Below are 12565 nucleotides of genomic sequence, written 5' to 3' on the forward strand. Positions count from 1 at the left end.
TATTGGGTTTTAATGGGTTTTTATATCTTTTAATATTATTATTGTAAACCGCACGAGTTGGCCTGGCCGAGAGTGGCAGTCTATAAATAATAATATTTAATAATAAATAAATAAAATCAAATCACGTCAGCTTCTTGGGGGAAAAGCAAAATAAAACTATATTAGTGAGAGGAAATGGAATGGGAGAAAAGGGTTAAACCCCCATTTACCCAGTGCTGCTGCTCCAATCAAATTGCCTCTGCTTGACATATTTTTTAAAAGGTCAAGAGAGCCAATCATGGGTCTCCTGACACAGGAAGAAAAATAAAATCCCCAGCAAGATCAATCAGTTGGTAAAAGTGTCTCTTCACCTCTCCCCTTCCCTGTACACAATATTTATAATATATTGTAATCAGGAAATAGATTATTATACATCGTAAAACAAGAATCATGTAGGCAGAAAGTAATGGTGGTTTATGTCCATGTTACTTTTTTCCTTCAAGGTAAGATAATGTCTACAAATCTTAAATGCTTTCTTTTTGCTCGGTGATTTAGGATAAATACATGCCTAAACTTTCTTTTAATAGCAATGATTTCATTCATAACTTTTGCACCCAGGTAAATCCACTGACAAATCATCCACCATGTCTCATTGTTACACCAATCACACTCATGTATTCATTGAAAGATGGGTATAAAAACATAGGTGCACTTAGGTAAATTCTACAGGGGGGGAGGGTTCAAGTGATATTGTTATTGTCAGCTGTCACCATGATCCCCAATCTCACACAATTTCCCTCAACCGTGCAATCTTCTGGCCAACGTCCATCCCGATCACACCCAACCACTGTGTTCTTTGTTGGCATGGTTCCTTTTTACACTGAGAAATCCTAGCATAATTTTGCTTTCTCCATTGAGTTGGATCGCATGATATGGCCAAAGTAAATGAGCTGAAGTTTCATGGTTTTGCCTACCAATGATATATCACTCTATGTGCTGTAGTATCTCCTTGTTTGTGACTTTGCTATCCATGGAACCCGCAGAACTCTTCTCCAACACGAATTCAAATGAGTCGATTCTTAAGTTGTCCAATTTTTTCATCCTCCAACCTTGACAGCCATAAGTGGCTACTGGAAATAAGATAGATCTAACTAATCTGCATTTGGTAGTCAGGCTTACATCCTTGCTTTTCCCTGTTTGGTTCAAGCTTGTCATTGCAGATTGTTACTGTGAAATGTCTGTTTTTTGCAATGGTCATTATTTTTGTCTTTTTACTGTTTAAGAAAAGGCCAAATTACTTTCTTACTTCATTGAGCTTTGTAATCAGCTGTTCTAGGCCTTCCTTAGTTTCTGACAGGAGGGTAATGTCATCAGCAGACCAAAGATTATTTATATCCCTTACTCCAATCTTAATTCCAGAATTTGATTCTTTGATTCAATCTCTTTCATAATGATCTCAGCATAGAAGTTAAACAGGAAGGGGGAAAGAATACAACCTTTGCACACACCTTTCTCTATTTTGAACCAGTCAGTGTCACCAAATGGCTACATGGTTTGCGTACAGCGAATGCATCAGTTAGATCATGTACACTGGCACCCAAATTTTTCAGGACTTCCCACAATTTGTTGTCAGGTAAATTGCAATTATTTAACAGAGGTTAAATTAGTTTACATAGGCTACAGCTTATGGCTCATTGACTTGATCTTTAAAATACTTTGTGACAATAGTTACTTTGCCTTTAGGTATCAAAAGTCACTATCCATATTTCAAGGCTTTTGTTTGTGCAGATGGTTTTTACTAAATTACTGATAATGAAACCTACGTCAGTCTTAACTCTTCACATTTTTGTAGCTACCATCAAGGGCAGGTACAGCCTGTGTTGTTGACTGTTCATTGGCAGGATGCACACCACTTATTAAAGACCCTCCCCTCAGACCCATAGTTTATTAAAAATGCAGATAAGTTGTTGTAATGCAACTCTCTTACTCCTCCATTCTCCAATTTATCCAAGGATAAAGAATCAGTCTATACACATGGCCACGCAAGTAAAACTTTGCTGTCATATTGCTTCTTGCTTTTGATAGCAACCTGTCAACTCCTAAGATGGGGTGGGAATGAAGACAACCTGGACTTCCTCTCTTTGCTATGTGCTTTTGAACCATAGCAGAACACTTACTCCAGCCCCCCTTTACTGTCCTTATCACAGATTCAAATGAGTAGCCGTGTTGACGAAGGGTGTTTGCACTTGAAAGCTCACGCCTTGATTAAATTTTTGTTGGTCTTAAAGGTGCTACTGGACTCTGATTTTATTGTGTCCTTATCACAATAAGCCTGCTCACGTGGATTCAGCAGGGATGTTCCCCAATCAGATTTTGTTCACCGGTTACAAGCATGGAGCTGACAGAATATCACCCAAATGGACTACTGCAACTCATTCTGTGCAAGAGTGGCCCCAAGGATATTTTCAGTTTATACAGAATATGGCCAATATGTGATGCCATATTCAAACTTAATATACTTAAGCAGCTACACAGGTTGCCTACTGGTTTCCAAGTCAAATTCAAGGTGAAAGCTCTTAGCATTAAAGCCTTAAACAGTCTGGAACGTTCATACCTACATGACCACCTCTCCCTATGTCCCTCCAAGAAACTTCATTCTTCATCATGTCGTCTGCTGATACTGCATTTCTCACATGTGGCTTGACAGCGCTTAATGAGGGCAAGGACATTTTCAATAGTTTCTGCCTGATGAAACTCTCTACTAGATGACATTTGGCCCCTGTGGAATCTTTCTAGATTCCATTGGGCCTGTAAGAGGTCCCTCCCGGCTTTCCATTGAGGATAGCTGAGACCAATTTTCTACTGTCTTATTAGAAGCGCCACCTATTTTTGACAGCAGTCTGGGATATTGGTTATCAGGTACCAAATGATCACATTTGATTCTGATTACAAGTGTTGAAAGCAGTACACCTACTTTCTGGACATGTCCACAGTGAAGTTTGCAGGGTCCATAGCTCCTACAAACAAAGCAAGTAGCTCAGATTCGACCAAGCTCCCCTCCTCAGCAAGATGTGCACCTGCTTTGCACAGATTAATGGAGCAGAAAGTATTTGAATTCAAGTAGATCCTTCCTTCTGATGGGGCTGGCTGAAATCAGTATTGGTGGGCATGACCACAGTGTTTAGAAACACTGTGGTCATGCCCACCAATACTGATTTCAGTTTCCCCTGGATTAGGTTAGTGCTGTGGGGATAGCTGCATGAGTCCTTGGTGTCCTAGAGTCATAGTGAACAATCAACTCTTGTGGGAATGAAGATGTGTGTGTGGGATGCATATGCAGGAAGGTCCTCTGCAGGTTCTTTACTAGCGCCCATGCTGATCAATTGCCATTTCATGGTGTGCTGACCTCAAAGTGCACTGCTCTTAAATGCTTCCTTCCAATATGCTTATCTCTTCTGCCTCAAGGACTAGCCTTTCTACTTCCTCCTGTAAAGCAGGGCAATCTTCATTTCATTTAAAAATAGGAAATTAGGTTACTTCTGATGTTCTAGTCCAACTTCACTGCAGGCTTACACCATTTAGGAGTCTCTTGCCCTGAGCCACTTTTCATTAGACTTAAAACAGGATTGATGCATGACTAGTAGTACCACTTTTAATAGCACATTCAGACATACATCCTTCCCAAAGGCAATGGATAAACCACTTCCATATGCATACATGCGTTTTGAACATTTGCTCCCACCAATTCTTGATTCCCATGAGTTACATGCAAGTGGATTTTCTTAGCTTTGCTGAAATGTCCATCTTGTTTGTTCCTTGCAGCATTCTCCATGGGTGTGGTTATAAATCTCCACAGGAACTCTTTGCCTTCTGCTCAAATCTGACAGCCAAGTAATCTTTTCTCCCTTTGAAATGGCACTTTGCTTTGTATCTTCTCAAATTCTCTCAGTGATTCATACAACAATTACGTGGGCTGGTTTTTCTGTTGATAATGATCTTTATTACGTCAATCCATACCCAGTGTGGCACAGACCCATATCTTCATTTAGTGCACCATGGAAAATTGAATATTTGCAGTTAATGGAAGACCACTTAACACATTCACCAAACGGCCAGTTTACAACATGGTGGTCATCTGACTTCAGAGTTTCTTGGCTGGAACAGGTTATGTAGAACTCTTTCATGATTTTTGCCATGACCATTTTAATCAGGGCTCACTCTGCACATGTTAGATAATGCACTTTCAGTGCACTTTCACGCAGATTTTCCTGCATAGGAAAATCCAGGTGCAAAAGCACATTGGAATTGCATTATCCAGTGTGTGCATAATAGAGGGGAAAAAACTGTTCGTACTCTTGAACCTGATCTGCCTGCCTGAGATCTTGGAGCACAGCTCTGTTTTGACCAGCTGGCATCAGAAGCTTGGTTCCTTGGCACTGATGCACTGGGGATTTGGAGTACCCTTCTGCGTGCAGAAAGCTGCAAGATTGATTTAACACTTTAAGCCGCTTTGTGATCTGGCTTCATGGTGGGATGTTCATATGTTTTTCATCACCTTTTAATCAAAACTAGGGTATATTCATGTCATATTTTATGAGGCCCACAGATAGCAACTTCAGTGTCTTAGCATTAACATGCACTTGCATTTTGAACGTGTACATTTGTACCACCATATACTAAGCCAGATTCGGCAAGCTGCAGAGCCCCCTGAGACTCTTCAGATAAAGGAAGAGGCCCACACTTCTGTTCATTGCAGGCTAGCTAGAAGAGTGTTTTTTGAAATAAGCCCTCAAAGTACCTTCATGAATCATTCCTTTTGCCTTGCAGGCCAATTATTTTAAGGAATACATTTTTATGTTTTGACCTTTATAGCAAAACTGAATTTTTAGGGGGAACTTCCTGGGTGGCATTAAGCAAGCCACTGTCACTCATAGCTCCTTGCCTTGAGCACAAAGCCAGCCCTTTGTAATGTTTCTCTACTCTGTCTTTCTTCCATAGGTACCACTTTAGCATCAAATGATAGATTATGAGGCTGATTACCTTTGCTTGGCTACATTACTTTTGACGAAGCATGTCTGCTTTGGGTTCACAAACATTTTAGTTGACTTTGGTAAACAAGCAAAGGAGTCGATTAGAAATCCAAACCACCATCTTTCAGAAATCAGCTGCCAGATTTATTTATCTACCTGGAAAAATGTGGAATAAAAACAGACCTTGAAATAAACTCTTTAAAGAGACAGTTTCAAAAGGGCTAATCAATGTCATAAAACCATTTTTATCACTTTTTCTGGGAATTCATTCAATGGTGGGTGAATTGTTTATTTTTGTTCAGTGAATCACTACCTTATACAATATATATATATTTAAAACATTAGACATTTGAATCCGTCTTAGGCCCTCCCCCGCCAAGTAACCCACACCATTCAACAAATATACATCTGTTCCTGACAAGAAACACTCAACTCTGATATCGACAAAATCAAAAGCCGTCACAGAATTTTCCATTAAAGTGGGCCACACACTGGGACTCGATTTTAATGAAAAAAGTAGAGCTATGTGGATCAGGATTGTTTTCATAGGCAGGGAAGGGCCATGGGCTCCTTGGTAGAGCATCTGTTTGGCATGCAGAAGGTCCCATGTTCAATTCCTGGCATCTCAAACTAAAACCACCAGGCAGTAGGCCTGCCTTGGGCCCTGGAGAGCTGCTGCCGGCCTGAGTAGACAATACTGATTGTGAGGGACCGAAAGGTGTGATTCAGTATAAAGCAGCTTCATGTGTGTGTTTATGCTCTTCTCCTCTTTCTCCAACCATGGAGATTTTAGTATTGTCATCCTTCAGGGAACTCAACATTAAAATGGCTGCCTAGAACCCTATGTGCTGCAGATGATTCTGAGGCACATCCCAGGGAGCGCCTTCTGTTCACGCAGTAAGATTCAAAGTCACTCTGTGGTGAAATAGAATGTGCACCTGAAAACTTTCCAGTTACGAACTGCATGTAGATTTTTTTTTAAGTCTTCTTGAAGGAAAGCTTATCGCCTATTACTGATTTTCTCATGGAAGCTCCACAAGCTTCTATGCAGCCCTCAAGTTTCCTGAAACCCTGCCTGAAAGCCACAGGTATACATCAACGGCGCTAGGCTTTCGTTCATGTATCAGCCAACTGGGTGCCAGTGCCAGACAAAATGACTTTGCATCGGGCTTTTTTTTGGGGGGGGGGGTATAGCATGCCCTAGAGTAGCACACATGCACATTTGTTTTCGGCTTCCTAGGTGTTTTAGAATGCATACCCAGTGTGCTCTTTCCAATAGCTGTGGTTTGTCGTGGCTAACGTTTGTTAGTTTGAAATGAATTGCATAATAAATCATTTATAGCTTTACTGGTTTCCTGACTGACGCTGAGTGCAAAGCAAATCACTACCTCAAGGCATCTTTGATATCATGTCATTTACAATGAAACATTATTTCTCTGGCTAATGATTATGGAGTCGACTCCTTTGCCCCTTCTTCTTCCAGAGTTCTTAGCATTGGGGAATACGGTGATGAGGAGCCTCTTTTTATAATAACCACTGGACAGCTCAAACCTGTTTTTTTTTCCTCTCTCTTTCTCTCTCTTTCCTTTTCAGACTAGGAAACTCAGTGTTTCGGAAAAGGTGCTCATAAATATTTAAAACATTTTTCTCTTTTAATTTTATATGTAGAATAAGGGGTGTGTCTTTGTTTTCCAACATTACCCTTTCTCAAAATTAAAAAAATAAAAACCATTTCAAAAGAAAAATCAAAAAAGACCCCTGTAAATCGTCTTTCGACCATATCTGATTACATCTACACCTAGTGTCTAAAACAAAGTGGATTGATAGCATCAGTGCCAGCACTACATCATACAGAATCTTCATTGTATTCTTTGACAGTTCATATAAGTCTCTGCTCCACTGAAAGTTATAAAAGATTCCACAGAGCTCCTCTTAGCAAGCTGACGCTTACCATTTCAATTCTCACTGCGCGTAAAAGCTGCTTATAGCACAGCTGTGGCATAAGCTATTTTGTTTCTAAGCAATAAATGGTTCAAGTCATCTATTTTGTCCTGAAATGCTATCTGTAGTTACAGCATTGCTTATAAATGGGCATAGTAAATTCAGCAAAGAGAATATTACAGAAAAAAGACAGCAGCAGAAGCATTAGCATTATCTAAGTATGTATATATGTTATCAACATAACACAGCAGTAAAAGGCTTAAATGCATATTAATGGGTACCATGTCTAAAAATTACTAAAGTACCTATTTAGTGTATTGGATATTTTTGCTCAAGGAGTGCTTGCTGTGGTCTAAACAGCATAATGAGATATGTGACCTAGTACAGTTAATTCCTATTGATTAAATAACTTATTTATGTATCAAAGTAAATGGAGGGGATGCTATTAAGTCTTCTCTTCTGTGATCACAATCCTATATTTAATGTTGAGATGATATCCATAATGGTCCAGCACATGTAATTACTACACTCAGATAGATCTTGAAAGGTCTAAAAAGATCAGATGTGCTGTACTTGCATAGCAAGATGGCACCAGATACAAGAAGCTAAGCTATAACTCTGCAATTTGCAGTTTTAAGTCATGAATTGTGCTCTTCAGTCAACAGTGAATGCCTTCCTTAATGACTCATTAAAGAACACAAGGCAGCATAAAGACGTGTAGACACCCAAAAGAACCAAGTGAGGGCAAATAAAGATGAAGGTTGCTTAAAAAAAGAGAAAGAAACACAACCCAAACCAACCACACATACTGAAAGGCTTTGAGCTGCTAGCTCCTACAGAATCCTGCAACATAGGTCATTGGTTGTCCTTCTAAAACAAGGAATATAGTGTGCCAAAAGCAAAAAAAAAATAAAATTAAAGTGTCCATGACAGATAATTCTCCCAAAAGTATACAAATGGTTATTTAACATATCTAGAATTAACTGTACTATGGATACCCAGAGAACATGTACAATATTTTTAAGCCAATATGAAACAATATGAAACAAAAACAGACATGATACAGCTTCATTATACTTAAAACCTGTATGTTCCCTTCCCAATCTTAAGGAAAAAAAGGCAAACAAACAAACAAAAAAAAGCAGACCCACCCTTTTCCCTCCTGTTACACAGAATAAATCGTTAAATCCCAATCTTTCCCATTCAGATAAAGTGCACTGTCCATGGCAGACCATAGGAGTAATGCAACAGGAAAAGCCCCTTATAGTACTACTTTACTCTTTTTTAAAATTTTTGTGTTATTTTTTTCCTTTTTTACAAAACCAACTGAAGGGGAGTCAGCTTTCCACCTGGTCTCATGAAAGAGGAAAAGCTTGGGAGGGGCAGGAGTGTTTTCAGTGTCACCGCAGTTAATACACATAGCCTTCGTTATAAGGGTGGGTATTACAGCAGCCCCCCTCTTGCATGTAGACCATGCTCTCGTCAAAATGGGACAGAGGCACTGTGTCCTCTTCGTTGATATGGCGCTCCATGTCAGTCTTCAGCAAGGGGCGCTGGTTGTCTGGAAAGGCCATGGAGAAGAGGGCTTCTGGATCACACACAAACTTGTACACATATCTCTCTCCGGCGACCTTGGAGGCAGTGAAGAAACAAAGACACAACTCATAAGAGGCAGAAATGGAATTTCATTCGATGGATATAGAATTTCATGTGTCTTCGCACCTCCCACCCCCAAAAGAGAGCTACTGGTGGGTGTGGTATTGGGAACAAAAAACAAAACATGAATTAAAGCTTTGCAAGGCCTTTACAAGCTTTAAAGTGGTCGTACAAGAAGAAATGGTTTAGGAACATTCAAATGATTCTACTATTAAAACATTTCATCATAACATTGTCTTTTTAGTTTTGTCAGCTTGCCATGCATGGAATTGTAATGGATCTGCTTCCACTTAGCCTGTGCAGAGGCAATGACGACTCCCTTGCGTTTATGCGGCACCCTTTGCATTGCCTTCTTGGCATCACCTTCCCTGTCCCAGATCTTGCCATGAGTATGAATACTGTGGGACAGAAGCAGTCTAGGATTTTTGCCCATTTTTTGCACAGATACTGTGCCATTCATTACTATAATGAAGAAAGAGACCAAGATTTTGAGCCAGCTTGTTTTTTCTCAGTCTTCAGGAACTGGATCATATGTCAGATAAGTGGCTTAATTCCCTGAAGAAAAGACAGTGGAGGACTAAGAGTTGCCTCCCTATTGTTTATCCTGCATTTAATGGAGAATGGGTAACTCTGTTAGAGGTTCAGACGGGCATCAACAACCATCAACCATCAACCATCAACAACCATGGCTAGAGGTTTTCTGAGCTCCACCAGTTTATTCTGCCTGGCTCCAGTGGAGTATGTAGAATTCTAGACAGCAGTGGTCCCTAACCTTTTTATCACCGGGGACCACTCAACGCCGGGGACCACTCACCGGGGACCACTCAACGCCTTTTACTGAGGCCCGGTGGGGGGGGGGGTAGTTTACTCCTGTACTCTCAACCACTGCCCTAGCGCTCTCTGATCGCTATGGTAATGTTTAAGCATCCCTTCAAAATAAGATGCAGACACGCCACAACAATGAAGTGTGTTGTAAAGGGCTGGGGGGAGAAGGCGTCCTTCGGTGACCACCTCCAATTAGTCGAAGGACCACATGTGGTCCGCGGCCCACAGGTTGGGGATCACTACTAGACAGAACTTGTCTTATGGAGAGTGAGAAGCTTATACTCTACCCACTGTTTTAAACAGGTTTGAGCTTAGACCAGCTTTAAGAACAGGATGGAGTAAGTTTTAATATATGTATCCACCAAAATCACTGGTGGACTTGTCTATTATTAGGAGTGTATAAATACATATAGAGCCCTTGACATGAACCCAGTCCAGGTATACAATTACATCATTTCCATGTATATGAGGATCAAATTCTGCATGTGAATCCATGGATTCTGAACTAATAGGAAAACCCACTTAAGTCATGAACAAGAAACAGTAAACATTTAGAGCACTTGCCTCTATTCGTAACACACCTGTTGGACCAAGGTAGTCTGCAACTGCAAGATGGTTTAGGGGTGGCCAAACTGTGGCTCTCCAGATGCCCATAGACTACAATTCCCATGAACCCCTGCTATCATGCTGGGAGGGGCTCATGGGAATTGTAGTCCATGGGCATCTGAAGAGCTACAGTTTGGCCATCCCTGGTTTATAGATCAGCATGTAACATTCCACTGAGACATCACAGCCAATTTAACTGCTCACCTTTTGCATGATGCCCTTCTCATAGTAATAGCGAAGTGAACGGCTAAGTTTATCATAGTTCATAGCTGGCCTGTTTTTCTGAATCCCCCAGCGACGTGCCACCTGTCACAGGCAGAGATTAATGCTGATTTGTTAAAACAGACAGAGTTTAGTGTTGATTTGCTTAACAAGCAGTCCTTATCATCAGCTATATTTTTAACAGGAAAAGGAAACTTAGAGGTCAAACACATAAAAACACGGCATTTCCTAATCTAGATTTCTTTTGCTTAACATGGGATTTATTTGACATTTCTAATCCCTCTAACATCAGCGTTCTCACTTTGCTTTGTATAGAAAAGCCCTAGAAAATGAACCAGAGAAAACAAGAGTGTAAATCAAATTTAAACTGGCACACACAAACACCCAAGATTCTTTTTCAGCTTGTTTTTTCCACCACTTGTTGTTTGCGAGAAGGGAGAAGGAAGTACCAAACAACAATTATAATAGAGTCTACCAAAAGGCAGTGGGGGGGGGGGAAGGAGGGGAAGGAGTGTCACAAGAGGAAGATCTTCAAGGAGAAGAATAAGGCAACATAACTGCAAAGTAAAAGCTATTTATAGACAAAGGAAGAAACAGGGAAATAGCAGTAATGCCAAAATCACCAAATGGTTGGGGTGGGTTCAAAAATGAATTCCAGAGTCAATTAGGAAATAAATCCAAATACTAAGGCCTAGAGCAGGGGTGGACAAATGTGGCCCTCCAGATGTCTATTTACTAAAATTCCCATGAGCCCCTGCCAGCATTGGCTCGGCAGGGACTCACGGGAATTGTAGTCCATGGACATCTGGAGGGCCACAGTTGCCCACCCGTGGCCTAGATAATAGAGCTCAATATTGGCCCCGCTGTCAACTGTCCCAGCTGTAGCATCCCTTTCGTATTCATACGTATTAGAAAAGACTAGTGTAAGGGGCTCCACAATACCAGTGGATACTGCTGCAACAGCATTCCAGGCTCCGGAACCCCTAAGAAGTGTCATTTCCTGGGGTTTCTAAAAACATCCTCCACCTTATTGTCACTGTCATCCCCTAGCAAGTTTTAGAGATAACAAGGAGGGAAGAAGAAGGTTTCAGCGGCATACTTGGACCTCACTGTGCTCCCAATGATATCATTAGAGGTCTGAATTATGGGATTGGAAATAAATTTACTTTCTGAGCCTTTAGAAAACCTATTTTAGCAAAGCTTATTCCAAAACAAGATGGAAGGAACAGGCTTACACATCACAGACAACTAGAAGCAGGCCTAAGGCAAAGGAGTTAAGGAGGCATATGCAAATTGGAGGAACTGGGAAGTATAGGTTTATACAGAGGGAGGAACTATAGCTCAGTGATAGAACATCTGCTTGGCAGGGAGAAGGTCCTAAATTCAATCCCAGCAGCTCTAATTAAAAGGAGGCGACCTTGGACCCTGAAGAGCTGCTGCCAGTCAGAACAGACATATATATAAAGACTATAAAGAAGAAGAAAAGTTGTTTTTTTATACCCTGCTTTTCACTGCCCAAAGGAGTCTCAAAGTAGCTTATAATCACCTTCCCTTCCTCTCTCACAACAGACACCTTGTGAGGTAGCGGAAAATGAACCATTGGTTTTACCTGAATGTTTCTCTTCAGTGGGGCAAAGTCATCCAAAGATGGTTAGGTCACACCTCTGTTTGCTCAGGTATGGCTATTCAGAGAAATTGGGTAGCCTTATCTGTTTTTTTTTTAACAAACTCCTCTGTGAACATGTCAGTCCTGATGATAAGGACCATCTGAGTTCAACATTCTGGCAGATCCTCCAAATCTTTGTTTTCACTGTTTGTCCTTTGTGTCACACATGTCTACCTGTGGCTATGAATTTCCTCTTCAATTTTCTGTGTGTCCCATGGGTGGGAAGTGGATGACTTTGCCCCACTGAAGAGAAGGAACCACGTGTTTGACGTGGTTGACCATGAACTGCTGGCTCACCACCTCACTGGGATGGGGATATGGGGCACAGCTTTGAGCTGAATATGCTCCTTTCTCCATAACCGGACCCAGAGGGTAGCGATGGGGGATGAGTTCCCACGCTCCTATAGACTCCCTTGTGGGGTCCCTCAGGGCACGGTTCTCCACCCACGCTATTTAACATCTTTATATGCCCTCTGGCCCAGCTGGTATGTAAATTCGGGCTGGGCTGTCATCGATATGCAGATGACACCCAGCTCTATCTCCTCATGGACAGCCACCCAGATTCTCCCCTGGAATCATTCACCAGATGTTTGGAAGCAGTGACTGAATAGCTTGAACAGAGACATCTGAAACTCATCCC

At 41.2% G+C, this 12565-nt stretch overlaps 1 protein-coding gene across 7 annotated transcripts in view; it reads right to left on the minus strand.

Moving 5' to 3' along the window:
- Positions 1 to 3956: 3956 nt before the first annotated feature.
- ETV1 (ETS variant transcription factor 1) overlaps positions 3957 to 12565 on the minus strand; it is an 88903-nt gene continuing 80294 nt past the window's right edge. For all 7 annotated transcript variants that reach the window (XM_077304465.1, XM_077304466.1, XM_077304463.1 and 4 more), the window contains 2 exons: positions 10242 to 10343; positions 3957 to 8581 (listed from right to left, as the gene is read on the minus strand). In XM_077304465.1, coding sequence (XP_077160580.1) covers positions 8360 to 8581; positions 10242 to 10343 — 324 coding nt within the window. In that variant the 3' untranslated portion in view covers positions 3957 to 8359. The remainder of the gene's footprint in view (positions 8582 to 10241; positions 10344 to 12565) is intronic.

Source organism: Paroedura picta, chromosome 11 (genome assembly GCF_049243985.1).
Source record: "Paroedura picta isolate Pp20150507F chromosome 11, Ppicta_v3.0, whole genome shotgun sequence".
NCBI lineage: Eukaryota > Metazoa > Chordata > Lepidosauria > Squamata > Gekkonidae > Paroedura > Paroedura picta.